Consider the following 12384-nt stretch of genomic DNA (forward strand, 5'->3'; position numbering starts at 1 on the left):
TCTTTCATGTTTCCTTAGTGTCAAATGTTGCCATTTGGAAATAACCCCAGGCAGAAAGAAGAACCCTTGCCTTCTCCAAGTGAACACTTCAGCACTGGTCATAAAATAAGAACAGAGCTGGTGCCTGGGACTCTCCCCAGCCTGCCTTTCCACGCTCTGCTGACTGAGTCCCTGTTCCCACCACACCAGCCTCCTCACTGGCCCTGGAGATGCCGGGGCCCCACTCATTAAGACCACTCACCACTGGGGGACCCTGGACTTCAGAGCCTGTGGTTTCTAATAATGCCTGTTGGCATGGAGCAGGAATGCTGTCCTGCGAGCATAATTAGGGGGCTTCAGCTGCTCCATGTCCTGCCTGGGGATTGCAGGGCGAAGGCTGTCGAACTAGAACCATTGTCCAACTTTCTGATGCAGCAGGTTTGGTCCCTACTCTAGCAGGATGGTCAACGGGGTTCAGTTAAGTTAGGGTTAGAGTACTTCATTCACCACCATTACCTAACCACCAATAATAAAGCAAGAAGCCAGATACTTTGCTTTTGTAAAGTTCTCAGTTAAACTTTTAAGTTGCAGCTAAAAGCATCAAAGATGCTCAGACTTCAATGGAAGGCAACGTTCTCAAGGGTGGGCTATAAGTGGCTGGCACAAATAAGTCACTTTTCTTAGGAGGATTATTCATAAGCCTAAAAGTCTCTATTTCTTTATTAGTAGTTGTTCACCTTGCACAGATTTAAAATGATCTAGTGCTCTGTCAGCCAACTGAACCAAACTGGGCCATGATCGATTCACACCCTAAATTTAGGGACAGATGCTACAATGAATGGCCCCAGAATCTGTATACACATCTTAGGACATGCCAATCCCCAGCAACAAGTAGCCTTGACATGCCAGTGTCAACAGCCGGAGGGCCCTCTCTGGATAAATGAGTGATGGATGCTTCCATGCTCTCAACTGCCCCATGAGTTGCTGACTTTATAAATCTATGATTCCTATGAATGCAATTCTCCAGCCATGCAAGAACCCTATAAATAGTCTGACTGGTGGAGGGGAGCCCTGTCCAGTCTGTGAGGTTTAGAGAGGTTCAAAAGGCTTGTGCATGTGACCGTTGACCAGCTGCTCTGTGTTTCCTGGAAAATCCAAGCAGCTCCTCTTTAGCAGGGGTTACCATGGAAAGCACAGTAGGATGGCAGCAGTGGAAATGACAGGGTTTCAAAGTTCTCCCAGTTACAAATGAAGCATGCAGATCCTTGAGCCTGCACAAAAGTGTGGGAACATGGGTGAAGCAGTAACATGTTTTGGAGCCCTAAGAGAGCTGTGGTCCTGTAGAGCAATAATCTTTTCACCTGAAGAGCAATAATCCTGTAATAAGCACGGGCCAAAATGCAACACTGTAGAAACAGACTTTGGTCTAAGAATTGTGCGTATGTCTTTGATGAGTCCAGTTCTTAAAACATATTTCTAGGGCAGATTCACATCCATGATTAGATAGTGGGATCAAGTTTGGGTCCCCATTCTTAATCCTATGAGTAGACTGTGCTTTTAGTTAAAAAATCTAAAAATAGATAATAATGTCTTAACTAGTCAAGGAAAATGGGAAATAAGACATTTGAGCCTTTCAGAATATCTGAAAAGATGAAATGGACTGGGAACCTGGTATGGAGGCAAGGAGGCTGCATGACCGCACCCGTCGTTCTAAACACTGACGCCACGTGACGGGACCCCGCCTGCAGGGGGATTTCATCAGTCCTTATCAAGAAAAGATGATGGCCGGTGTTTCTGATTTCCTTTTAACTGTTTTTGAAATGAAAGAGAGGCTATTAAGACTGAAAGAAAGGAAAGTAAATCCTACCAGCCAGAGCCAGGAAAGCCTGCGATTGATTTTTTTGTGTAAACTTCCTGAGTTGTTTTTGTGAAACGGTCGTTCCTTATACACATCCTAAAGGTGCCTTGAGCGCCCAGTGGAGGTCAAGGTCAGAAGACATTTTGGGGCTCAGGGCTCTTCACCAGCCTTTTCTAGTTAAGGAATCTACGGGACATGTAGTCAGCATCTCTGATGGGAAGGGCAAGGAGCCACGGCCAGTCACTTCACCCACGTACCTGGAGCTCTGCCATGATTTTGTCTCCTTCTTCTTCTTCTTCCTCATCCTTTGAGGAGCAGGTCCAGGCTGAGGCAGGCTCCTCTGCTGGGCATTTTGTGGCTCTAGCCTGAGAGCTTGGTCCAGCATCTTCACTGCTAGCCTATGGATCCAAACCACAGATACTGGCTTAACCCCCCCAGGTGATGACAAACAGAGGGAGAGAGCACAAGAAGATGTCATGTTTCCTCACTGTCTAGTAAACTGGCTTCCTAGCTCTTCAGCTTCAGCTGAGGGGCTATTTTGCCCACTTGCACTGAGTTTCTGCTTTTGTTTATGCAAGCTACCATTTTGGTGAATGGACTGAAGAATTATAATACAACTGTAATTCCTCAACATTCAGTGCCTTTATGAAGGGACCTCCCATACTTTCTCTCCTTGAAACTTGAATTTCATGTTGAACATAAAAGACAAAAATGGCCAAGTTCAGTGCAAGCTAAAGCTCATTGAACATCTTTCTGTATGGACTCCACAACTGTGTTAGCTAATCTCAGTTATCTTTAAGGTGGTCTTTTTTATTTTGCTTCACTCTCTATCCTTATTTTCAATCCTACGATGACCTACTGGGGAAGTAGCTTGTGATTTGTATTTCACATAGTTGCAGCTAAAAGTCAAGTAAGGATAAAACTTGTGGTGCTGGGTCTAGTTTATTTGATTCTCTGCTTCTCTTCTCTGCCTCACTCCTTTTTATGTTCTAGTGAGAATAGAGATGACCTTGTCCAAGAGGATCATCCAAACCCAGAGACCCGTTTACCAGGGCTTAGCCCATCTGACCTTAGTGGTGGCGTTCTCCTTCCTGCTGGTGTAGACCACATCGCCGGACCTGGTGGTGGTGAGCCCTGATCCTGGCAGGTAGCTCCGTCTCGGGGGTGGGGGAGGAGGTGGTGGGGACTTACCCCCCAGCTTGTCCAAGTCCTGTTCTGAATTTGGAGAGTCTTCTGGAAAAAAGTGTGTCTTTGCATAATAATCTCTTTTCAAGATGATGCCCAGAAAGTCCACTATATTTCTATAAACTTAATACATTCTGACTTAAAAATTTCTCTATTCTCTCTATATTGCAAAAATTAATGGTATAACCCCCGCAGCCCAACTGGCTTGAAATCCCAGAAAGACTTTATACAAGTTACTTAACCTTTCTCTGCCTTGATTTCCTTATCCGTTAAATGACTGTTATAATGATATCCTCTCCACTGGGGTGCTGTGAGGATTAAGTGATTTGATATACATAAAGCACTTAGAACAGTGCCTACTGGCTTATTATAAATGCTATGCAAGTATTAGCTGTCATTATTAAACAAAAAGGCTGGATGTTACTTGGAGAGATGAAAGATCAGACATGGAGGCGAATCCAGAGCCCACTGCATGGCCTCTAAAGCCTTCACCCCCCTAGTTTAGTAGGCTGCCTCTGGCGGAAGGACTCAGACAGGAGTGGGTGAGAGTGGAACAGGGCCAAGGAAAGGGAAGGGAAACCAGGAAGCCAATGGGAACAGAGAACAAAATCAGGGGAAAAGTAGATTTTTGGGGTCACGGTTATGGGCTCAGAAAAGGCTTGCTGCTAAGGAAAGGAGACAGCAAACACAGTAAAGAGAATTATAAATTAGGATCGACATCATAGAGTAGGAGATTCAGATATCTTCTCAGCTTTCCTCAGAGAACTGCTTGGAAAATGGCAATTTTTAATCAAAACTCAAAGAGCCTCATTCCTGTCCTTGATCAGCCTTCCTCACTTCAGCCCTTTACAAACACTCTAGCCAACAGCTCCTGAAAGCCTGGCTTTCCCCAGCTCTCCTGAGGGACTGCAGTACTCGTCTTTTCTGAGACAGAGTTCTTTAGAGTAGATGCTTGAGGAGTTCCCATTGAAAGATGTGGTAACTTGGGTACGTCATCAGAGCGGCATGCTAGTGATAATTTGTAGTGGGCAGGTCCTGCCCACGCGTGAGGTGCTGGGTTACAGGACTCCAGCAGCCTCGGGTCATGTGGCTGGTGTCCATGCCAGCAGTCTGGGCTCAGGGTGGTCGTCTCCACTCTGGGTCCTTCTAGGGACTGGCACAGGCTGACCGGCCCAGTTCTCTCCTCTCAGGTATGAAGGCAGACTCCCTGTCTGACTAATGCATTCAAGCTGCTCTGAGCCCTCTTCTCCGCTAGGCCTTGACCTTAATGTGCTGAACTTGAGTTTCAGCAAAGAATCCAGGTTAGCAAGAATCCCCATTCTTGATATCTGACCAGTTCTTCACTTCCCACCCTTGATATCCAAGTCCTTGGCCTGCCTTTCACAGGAATCCCACTACCTTCCACAGGCTGCATTCAGAGCTGAGTTCAGTCTCTCTCTTCCTTTGCAACGGTCTTGAATAAAGTCTTCCTTGATGTTCTTTAACTGTGTCTTTGTGAATAACTTTTGCTTTACCATTGACTAAGGCCAAACTCCCACATTTTCCATTGATTTTGGGGGAGCTATCCATCCCCCCCATTACTTAAGTAGTCAGACAACACACACAAAAGGAAATACAAATACTCTTTTAAAACCCCAAGCTGCCCTGGCTGGCGTAGCTCAGTGGATTGAGCGCGGGCTGCAAAGCAAAGCATCGCAGGTTCGATTCCCAGTCAGGGCACATGCCTGGGTTGCAGGCCACGGCCCCCAGCAACCGCACATTGATGTTTCTCTCTTTCTCCCTCCCTTCCCTCTCTAAAAATAAATAAATAAAATCTTAAAAATATATATTAAAAAAAAAACAAAAACAAACAAAAAAACCCCAAGCTTGGAATTTTACCTCATTAGTGTACAAAAATAAAAACCATAACATCCATGATGAATAAATAAAAATAGTAGAAACAAAGCTTACAGATAATGGTGATGCCCTAACCCATTCTTGGTGGCCCAGACCTTAGTGGACTCTTTCGGATAAGAAACCAGGCCATGTGGTAAAAAAGAAAAGCGCAACAGTAAGAACATCTTAACTAAGTAAAAATGTGTTGGAAAGTAATTTAAAATATAATTTATGCAAATTTCTGAAATCTGAAAGAATAAAAGTTCCAAATGAGGTTAATAAAATATAGTCATTATTTTTTGTTGTACAATCAGGGGAAAGGACAATTATACTTTATTTATCATTATAAGTTTATAATTTATTTGTAATTCTAAAATATCAAAGGAGACTTTATGACAAAATAAATAGTGGGAGAGCTGCACTAAGGAAGACAGACATGCATCGGGGTAGGTCATTTCCTCCACTGGAAATTCTCCAAGGGAACTCGGGGAGAAAAGCTGTCGTTGTGAGAGTGGAGCTCCCCCGCCAGGGCTCGTTGCTCCCAGGTCTTGGGGCCTGACCCTCCAGGGGCCTAGACAGGCCTCACAAAGCTGGCAGTTAGTGCAGCAGGTGAAAAACACCTCTCAGCCCAGACTGAGGGGGAGAGTTTCAGTGACTGTAGCTGGAGAGAAGCTTTGTAGAACGAAAACCTGGAGGGCGTTACACTGGTTTTACTGTGGTTGTAAAGTGTATCCACCTTCATGTCCCTTGACATGCAACTCAGGATGGCAATTCCTTTTCAATTTTATTAATTTTTGTTGTTGGACAAGGCCTCATCGAACATGACTCTGAGATATACTGGGCGACACATGAAAAATGGTAATTTTTTTTTTTAGAGAGGGGACAGGAGGGAGAGAGGGAGAGAAGCATAGGTGTGAGAGAGAAATATTGATTGGCTGCCTTCAGTACACACCTCAACTGGGGACCGAACCTGCAACTCAGGTATGTGCCCTCACTGGGAATCAAAATGGTGACCTTTCAGTTTGCAGGCCGGTGTCCAATCAACTGAGCCACACTGGCTAGGAAAAATTTTAATATTAGAATAAGGCACATGGTTTGTGATTGGAGATTTAGGAGGCTACACTTTTTAAACAGTTATTTTATATTACTATTGACATATTGATGCTTAACTTCTATAACTTATTTTGTTAAATATACAATAATTTTGATTTTTTTAAAATGCCATTTTATTTTATGATCTACTATCCTCCTGGGAGCTCATAAAAGCTGGAATTTTCCTTCTGCAGCATATGAAAAGCTCTTGCTTTAATGCAGGCCTTGAATTTTCCCAGCTGGTGCTGTGAAGTGCCATAAATTTACAGGAAGTGCAGAAGCTGGGAAACCTGAATTTTTCCGTATTGGGCATTGTTCTAGTATCCGAACATACAACAGTCTCCCTGCTATAGTTATAGTAGTGAGGCTCTAGGGACTCCTGAGGGATTGCTCTCCCAGTTTTTCAATTTTATCAGATCCTGAAGAAGGGAGAGTTTAACCAACATGTGCTTAGGTTGGGGGCCACACATTGACCTGAGGGCAGCCAGGCACACGGCTGTCAGTGTCTTACCTGCAAGTTCCAGCTTGTCCGTGGAAGCATCGCCCTTCAGCTGCGGGCCTGAGGCTGGTGACATCTCCAGGTTTGGAATGGACTTCATGATATTGGCCTGAGCTTCTTCTAGGAGTTTCTCAAACTCTTTCCCATTATAGTGCTCCAGATTTTGTCTTTTCTCTTCCCACTTCTTCTCTGCTTTCTGAAGGGGAACAGCAGGTGAAGAAAATTTTTTAACACTAGAGTGAAAAGCTAATTAATTGTTTAGAGATTTCTAAACAATTAGAAATTGTTTAGAATTTGGGAGGAGGCGTAACAATTCAAGCGTAGGTAAAACAATGCTCTGGCTTCCGTGCCAGGGGAGACTGCACATCAGGCGAATCTGACCGCTGTGCTCTCTGCTCCATCTTCTAGAGCTAAAATGGGCTGCATGTAAGCTCGGGTGATACTCACAGAGAAGCAAGCTCAGAAACTCACGTTCGCTCATGAAATGATGACTGAGCACTTACTGCATATTTCTACCAACGGTAAATAAAAAAGATAATTATCTATAACCAAGTTTTTGAGTTTTCATTGCAGAGATGTTCAAGCAAACAAACACCAAAACACTCACTAGGAGCAAAGAATCCTTTGTCTTAGTGCACTTGTGGCCAAGGCTTGCTATATGGCCACGGGCCACGTTTTCTTCCTTAGAACAAGGGTGGGGGGGGGGTGGCGTTTAGATGACCTGGGAGCTCCATCAAGTTCTACAATAGGGAATATATAAGATGTATTCTTAAATATTTGTATATTTCTCTTAAGGGACATTTGACTGTAATTCTGAGATGGCACATGGATCATTCCAGGAGGGCAGAGTGGAAATTTGCACCAGGGTTAGTGGGACCCATAATGTTGACATAATGTCCCAGGTTGTCACTGACTGAATCAATGCATGGGAGCACTGGGCCCACCAAGGTGAAGGACTTGCTCAAGATTCACTATAAATCACAGTCCCCACCATCACCATCCTTTGTGTTTGCATTCCTATCATTTATCACCACCTGGCATACACTTGTTCGGTCTCTCCCTACAAGCAGGTAAGTTTCTCGAGGGCACCGACTTCATCTCCTCTGCTCACTGCCTACTCCAGAGCCTATGAGGGCCTCGTGCACAGTGGGGCCCCATGATGTGTATTGAGTGAATGTGCTCACCCCATTTGTCAGTGGCATAGCTGGCAAAGAGGCCCAGGCCTCTTACTGTGGGTTGGTCATTGTCAGAGCTAACTCATAACTTAAAATACACCCATAATAGTGATAATTGTGTCCAGTGGGTTCCCAGTAGATATTTGTTCCATGACAGTTGTCCCTCTGACATACTTTAAATATGGGGATGTTTGAAGTAACAAATTCATTCACTCTCAGGAGGAAATGTGTTTTCAGTTCTCTACTTCACCCAATATGCATGCCCTATGGGTCATTATATCAGCTAATGCACTTTGTAGGCGCCTACTTGAATCAGGGGCATAGCCCCTGACTTTGGAGCAGAGAGCAGCTACCTAGTGTTCAGAGATGCAGTTGCCATGACCATGACCTTAGCAGTTACAAGAGGTCATTTCCTGTTGAAACCCAGGTTATCCCTTGCACCAGGAGAGGCAGGAATGCTTAGGGCCAGGTTGCTTAAGATACAATAATAAGTGATGAAAAAAAATGGGGTGAGAGGAAGGAGAGCATGAAGGAAGCAAAGTGTGTTACTTGAGCACTAATGCCGGCTCTTGATTAAAAGAATATTTTTAAAAAATAGCATTTTTTCCTCGATATTTTGTGATCCGAAGGCTTTCTCTATTCATTTTGACTGCTTCTGCCTTTTCTTCTGAGACTACTGTAATAACTTCCCACCTATCTCCCTTAATTCCAGACCCAGCACCTCAATCAGTTCTGTATATAGTGTCCAGATTAATTTTCTGAAGATACCACTTTTTATCACTGGTTCAGGCCGCAGCATTCCTCTGATACCTACACAATCAACTCTAGACACCTCAGGCTGCTTTTCAAGCTCTCCCAAGTCAGGCTCTGGCCTGTTTTGCCAGCCTTATCTGCTCTTTCTCATTTGTGTTAAACAGGTTTGCTCACGGCTCCAGCCTTTGCTCCAGCATTCCTCTACCCTAGAATGCCCTCCCCAGCCTTCTCTGCTTACCCAGATTCTACTTATTTTTGAAGATCAGTGGCAAACCCTCCCCAGGCCTGCATTCACCAGGGGCATGCTTGGGCCAGCTCCCACAGGATTAGGAGAGCTGATTTGCATGTCTTCCCAACTGAATGTTCTATGATGCTGTGTTCCGATTCAAAATCAATGACGGTGGGAGTCTTCACATCACAGAAATTGGCAAATGCCACAATCAGGACGTTTCCCACCAGAGAGCTGGTTGTTAAACACTTACCATCATTCCACTGCCTCACCTTCCTCCTTGTTAGGCATTTTATGCTTCTCTGCAATCTGATAACCCTTCCCTTATCTTGGCCATTGAAACCCACTTACAGTTTTAAAAAATCTGTCTTTCGTTGATATGTTATTACATACATGCACATTTTTAAAATAAAAATATAACTCTGACACATATATGTCTTATCTCTATAGCCAAACTGTATAGTCTTTGAGGGAAAGGACCATGAGTTACCCTCCTTCATGAGGTTACAAAAGATGGAAAAAGGACTCTACCTCAATGGACACTGCCCTGTTCTTGGCACTGACACTGTGGATTTCCTCAATGAACAAGCTCTGCATGGCGGCACCATTCACGGGTGCTTGTGGGCATTGCGCTGCCTGTGCTGACTGCAGAGTGGAGCTCACTTCCTGTGTGATGGCTGGAGGGCTGGTTGGCTGAGGACCAGCCCCTCCAGGCGAGTGCTGGGCAGGGGTCAGCAAGGCAGAGGAGAGCTGGGAGGGCTGGATGAGCACTGGAGAGCTCTGTGCGCGGTGGACCGTCAAGGGTACCACATCGGCCTTCACGTCTCGAGGGACTGCTGTGCCCTGGGGGGGCTGGCCTGAGGCCTGTGGTGCCTCCTCCTGGCTCTTCAGGACCTCCGCGGCGGTGGCCTTTTCCATAGCGACATACTGTGCAGCCTGCGCTGAATCTGTGCCTCTCAAGAGCCCATCGGTGACGTGTCTAGGAGAAAGCACAGCAGAATTAACTACTGCAATGGGTAACTTCCATTTTGTATGGAAGTATGGTATTGAATGCAGTGCCATCCCAAAGCCAGGCAAGATTTTCTTGCAAAATTACAATATTCTAAAACTCAGAGGAGCAGCTCAGGGTTGAGGATTTCCATAGCGACTTTCCAATGCCACTGATTTACCCCCTGGTTATTTCCAGCAGCTGCTTTTTCAGTCATTTTCTCAGGAGATGGCCTGTTGTGCTCTGTCCACTAGCACTGGCATGCCCTGACACAATTCCATCACTGTCTGGGCCGGGGGAGGGGGGGCGGGGGGGATGGTAGCATGAAGTGATCACGTGATTCTAACATCTCCTCCACCCAGTCTCTCCCGGAGAGCTCTTTCTTGTACATGTTCAGTTCTAACTCCCAAAGCTTCCTAACATCCCACAGCCTGTTCCTTTCACTGCCAAACATCTTGGGAGGGCAGTTTATGTTCTAATTCCTTCCATTCGCTCTTCCTGTAGCTCAGCCTGGAGTGATCTGGCTTCTTCACCTGGCCTTGACCAAGCTTCTGCAATGGTAACAGTGACAGCAAATCAAGCAGCTGAGTTAGTCCTTATCCTCCTTTGTTCTTTGGGGTCATTTGATGCTATTTTACTTGTCCACCTCTACCCCTGGTGCAGTGAGAAAGACATGGCCTTTGGGCTCATATTGACCTGTATCTGAATATCAGTTCTACCATGTTCTACTGATACAATGGCAGGAATGGTACACTTTCCTATAGATTGAAATGACAATGATGATGGCAGCAATGTTGGCGATGCCTTCCTCAGCAGTGGTGGTTAGGATCAATGTAAAGTCATACATGTACGACAATGTGAAACATGGTACCTGACCTTAATTTTCAATCTGTCTCTCATTCCCCTCTTATTCAAATGCTCTCTTTTTGATTTGTAAAAAGACACTGTATTCTATGACTCTCTTCTGCTATTCACTTCTCTATTTCTTTTGCTGTTTACTTTTCCTACCCTGTCCCTTCTGTCCCCAAGGGCACCTAAGGATCTCTTCCTTCCTTCCCCTCTCAGTCTACCATGGCCATCTCTTCCATTTTTAATAATCATCTTCATGAAGGCAACTTCTGATTCCAAATCTCTCCTCCCTTCCTTCCTTCCGTCCCCCCGTCCCTCCCTCCCTCCATCCTAGTTAGGCAGGGACACCCCTCTGTCTCCATCTCTTGATCATTTCTAAGTCTCCACACTTCTAAGTGCCTAGTGGGCAGCTATGTTTGGTTATCATTCCAGCACCTCAAATTCAACACATGTCAAAACATTTCATCTTCCCGAGCTGCTAAGTTGCTCTCAACTGTGACTGTCACTTGCTTTATCTTCTTTGCCTATTCTTGGGGCGCCACGCATATTCCGTCTCCTTCACAATGTCTCCACAGTGCCAAGTACAGCACATTACACACAAGAGATACCAATATAAAATTAAAAGTATAAAGGCTGCTGATGGACAGCCTGATGGCAGCTGGAATTTCTTTTATTTTCATTTTAAAAGCTACTTACCTGGGCTTGTCATTCTGACCACTGAGCATTACGGGACAAAAAATCCTACAACATTCAAAACACTAATCACATCTATTTTTAGAACTTGCATTCCCTGGAGATAAGACAAACACTGAGCTTCATCACAGTGCTGGCTCTAAAACTTTCTTTTAATTGTTTTTCACAGAAGAGAAGGGAGAATGGGGCAGTGTTAGAATGGGGCAGTGTTATGTGCCAGCCTGCTATCTATTTCCACTGAACAAGGGTGGTTTGTTCTAGGCTTTGTGGATGGGTTACCACACTTAGGTAAGAGCTTAATGAAGAATTCCTCTAATAGATTTTTATCCTACTGGAAGAAAAGGTTCCCTCTGGCAACTTAAAATGAGAGAAGCTATGTGAAGATGTAATTCAGGCACAGTTCCTTCCTGTACCTAGTCAGGTGTGGTCTCTGCAGGAGGCCACTGTGGTGTTCGGAACCCCCGTGGCCTCCTGGGACTCCGGCAGGTGATGATATGTTTCCATCTCAAAAGAGGCTCTTTCCTGAGGTCAGTTACCAAAACAATCTCACTTGTTCCTTGGGCTATTAATTCATCTGAAAGTCAACTGCACATTTAATATATTTCTTTTATAAATTTGATCAAATGATTACACTTAGCTGTTAAAATTCTCCCAAGAAGCTGTCTTATATGTTACTTCTGTTTGTGACCTGCTCTCAAATCCGGTCTAGGAGCTGAAGGGTAACGTCTCTGCAGCTTCCCAGTTCTGTTAAAGAACTGAACACTCAAGGACTGCCACTGTTAGAAAACAGTTTATTTTGGTAGTTGTGTCTATTTCCCATGTGAGAGAGGAACCCTCTTTATTATCATATTCTCAACACTCAATACCAGGGCTGGAACAGGTAGAAAGTCCAAATATTACTGACTGCCTGGCTGTGAGATCAGAACTAACTCTGATCTCTGGAGTCAAACCACCAGTTCATACCCCGGCCTCACTTCTGACATGAAGTGAACTTCCTCAAAGCTCAGTTCTCCCTATACAACAGGATGACAATGCCTGCCTAGGGCTTTAAGTTAGGACTGAGTGAGATGACAGTGGCAGAGGGCTTAGCTCAGTGTCTCATCCGTAGAAAGTGCTCACAGACAGAAGCTATTGTTATGGTTGGGCTGAGAAGAAAGAGTTGTATTTGTCACCCAAAGACACAATAAATAATGGCATATGACACGGCAT

At 44.8% G+C, this 12384-nt stretch overlaps 1 protein-coding gene across 19 annotated transcripts in view; it reads right to left on the reverse strand.

The window, feature by feature from the left end:
• Positions 1-12384, reverse strand: part of KIAA1217 (KIAA1217 ortholog) — a 486478-nt gene that overhangs the window by 10103 nt on the left and 463991 nt on the right. For 16 of the 19 annotated variants that reach the window (XR_006787887.1, XM_045858214.1, XM_045858221.1 and 13 more), the window contains 4 exons: positions 9177-9624; positions 6501-6684; positions 2907-3070; positions 2095-2235 (listed from right to left, as the gene is read on the reverse strand). Coding sequence is in view for 18 of the 19 variants with exons in the window: in XM_045858214.1 (XP_045714170.1) it covers positions 2095-2235; positions 2907-3070; positions 6501-6684; positions 9177-9624 (937 nt within the window). In the remaining variant the exon portion in view is untranslated. The remainder of the gene's footprint in view (positions 1-2094; positions 2236-2906; positions 3071-6500; positions 6685-9176; positions 9625-12384) is intronic. The other 3 variants (XM_045858223.1, XM_045858207.1, XM_045858213.1) reach the window with 1 other exon arrangement.

The sequence above is a fragment of the Phyllostomus hastatus genome, unplaced genomic scaffold, assembly GCF_019186645.2.
Source record: "Phyllostomus hastatus isolate PE091 unplaced genomic scaffold, TTU_PhHast_1.1 phas_scaffold_1674, whole genome shotgun sequence".
Lineage (NCBI taxonomy): Eukaryota > Metazoa > Chordata > Mammalia > Chiroptera > Phyllostomidae > Phyllostomus > Phyllostomus hastatus.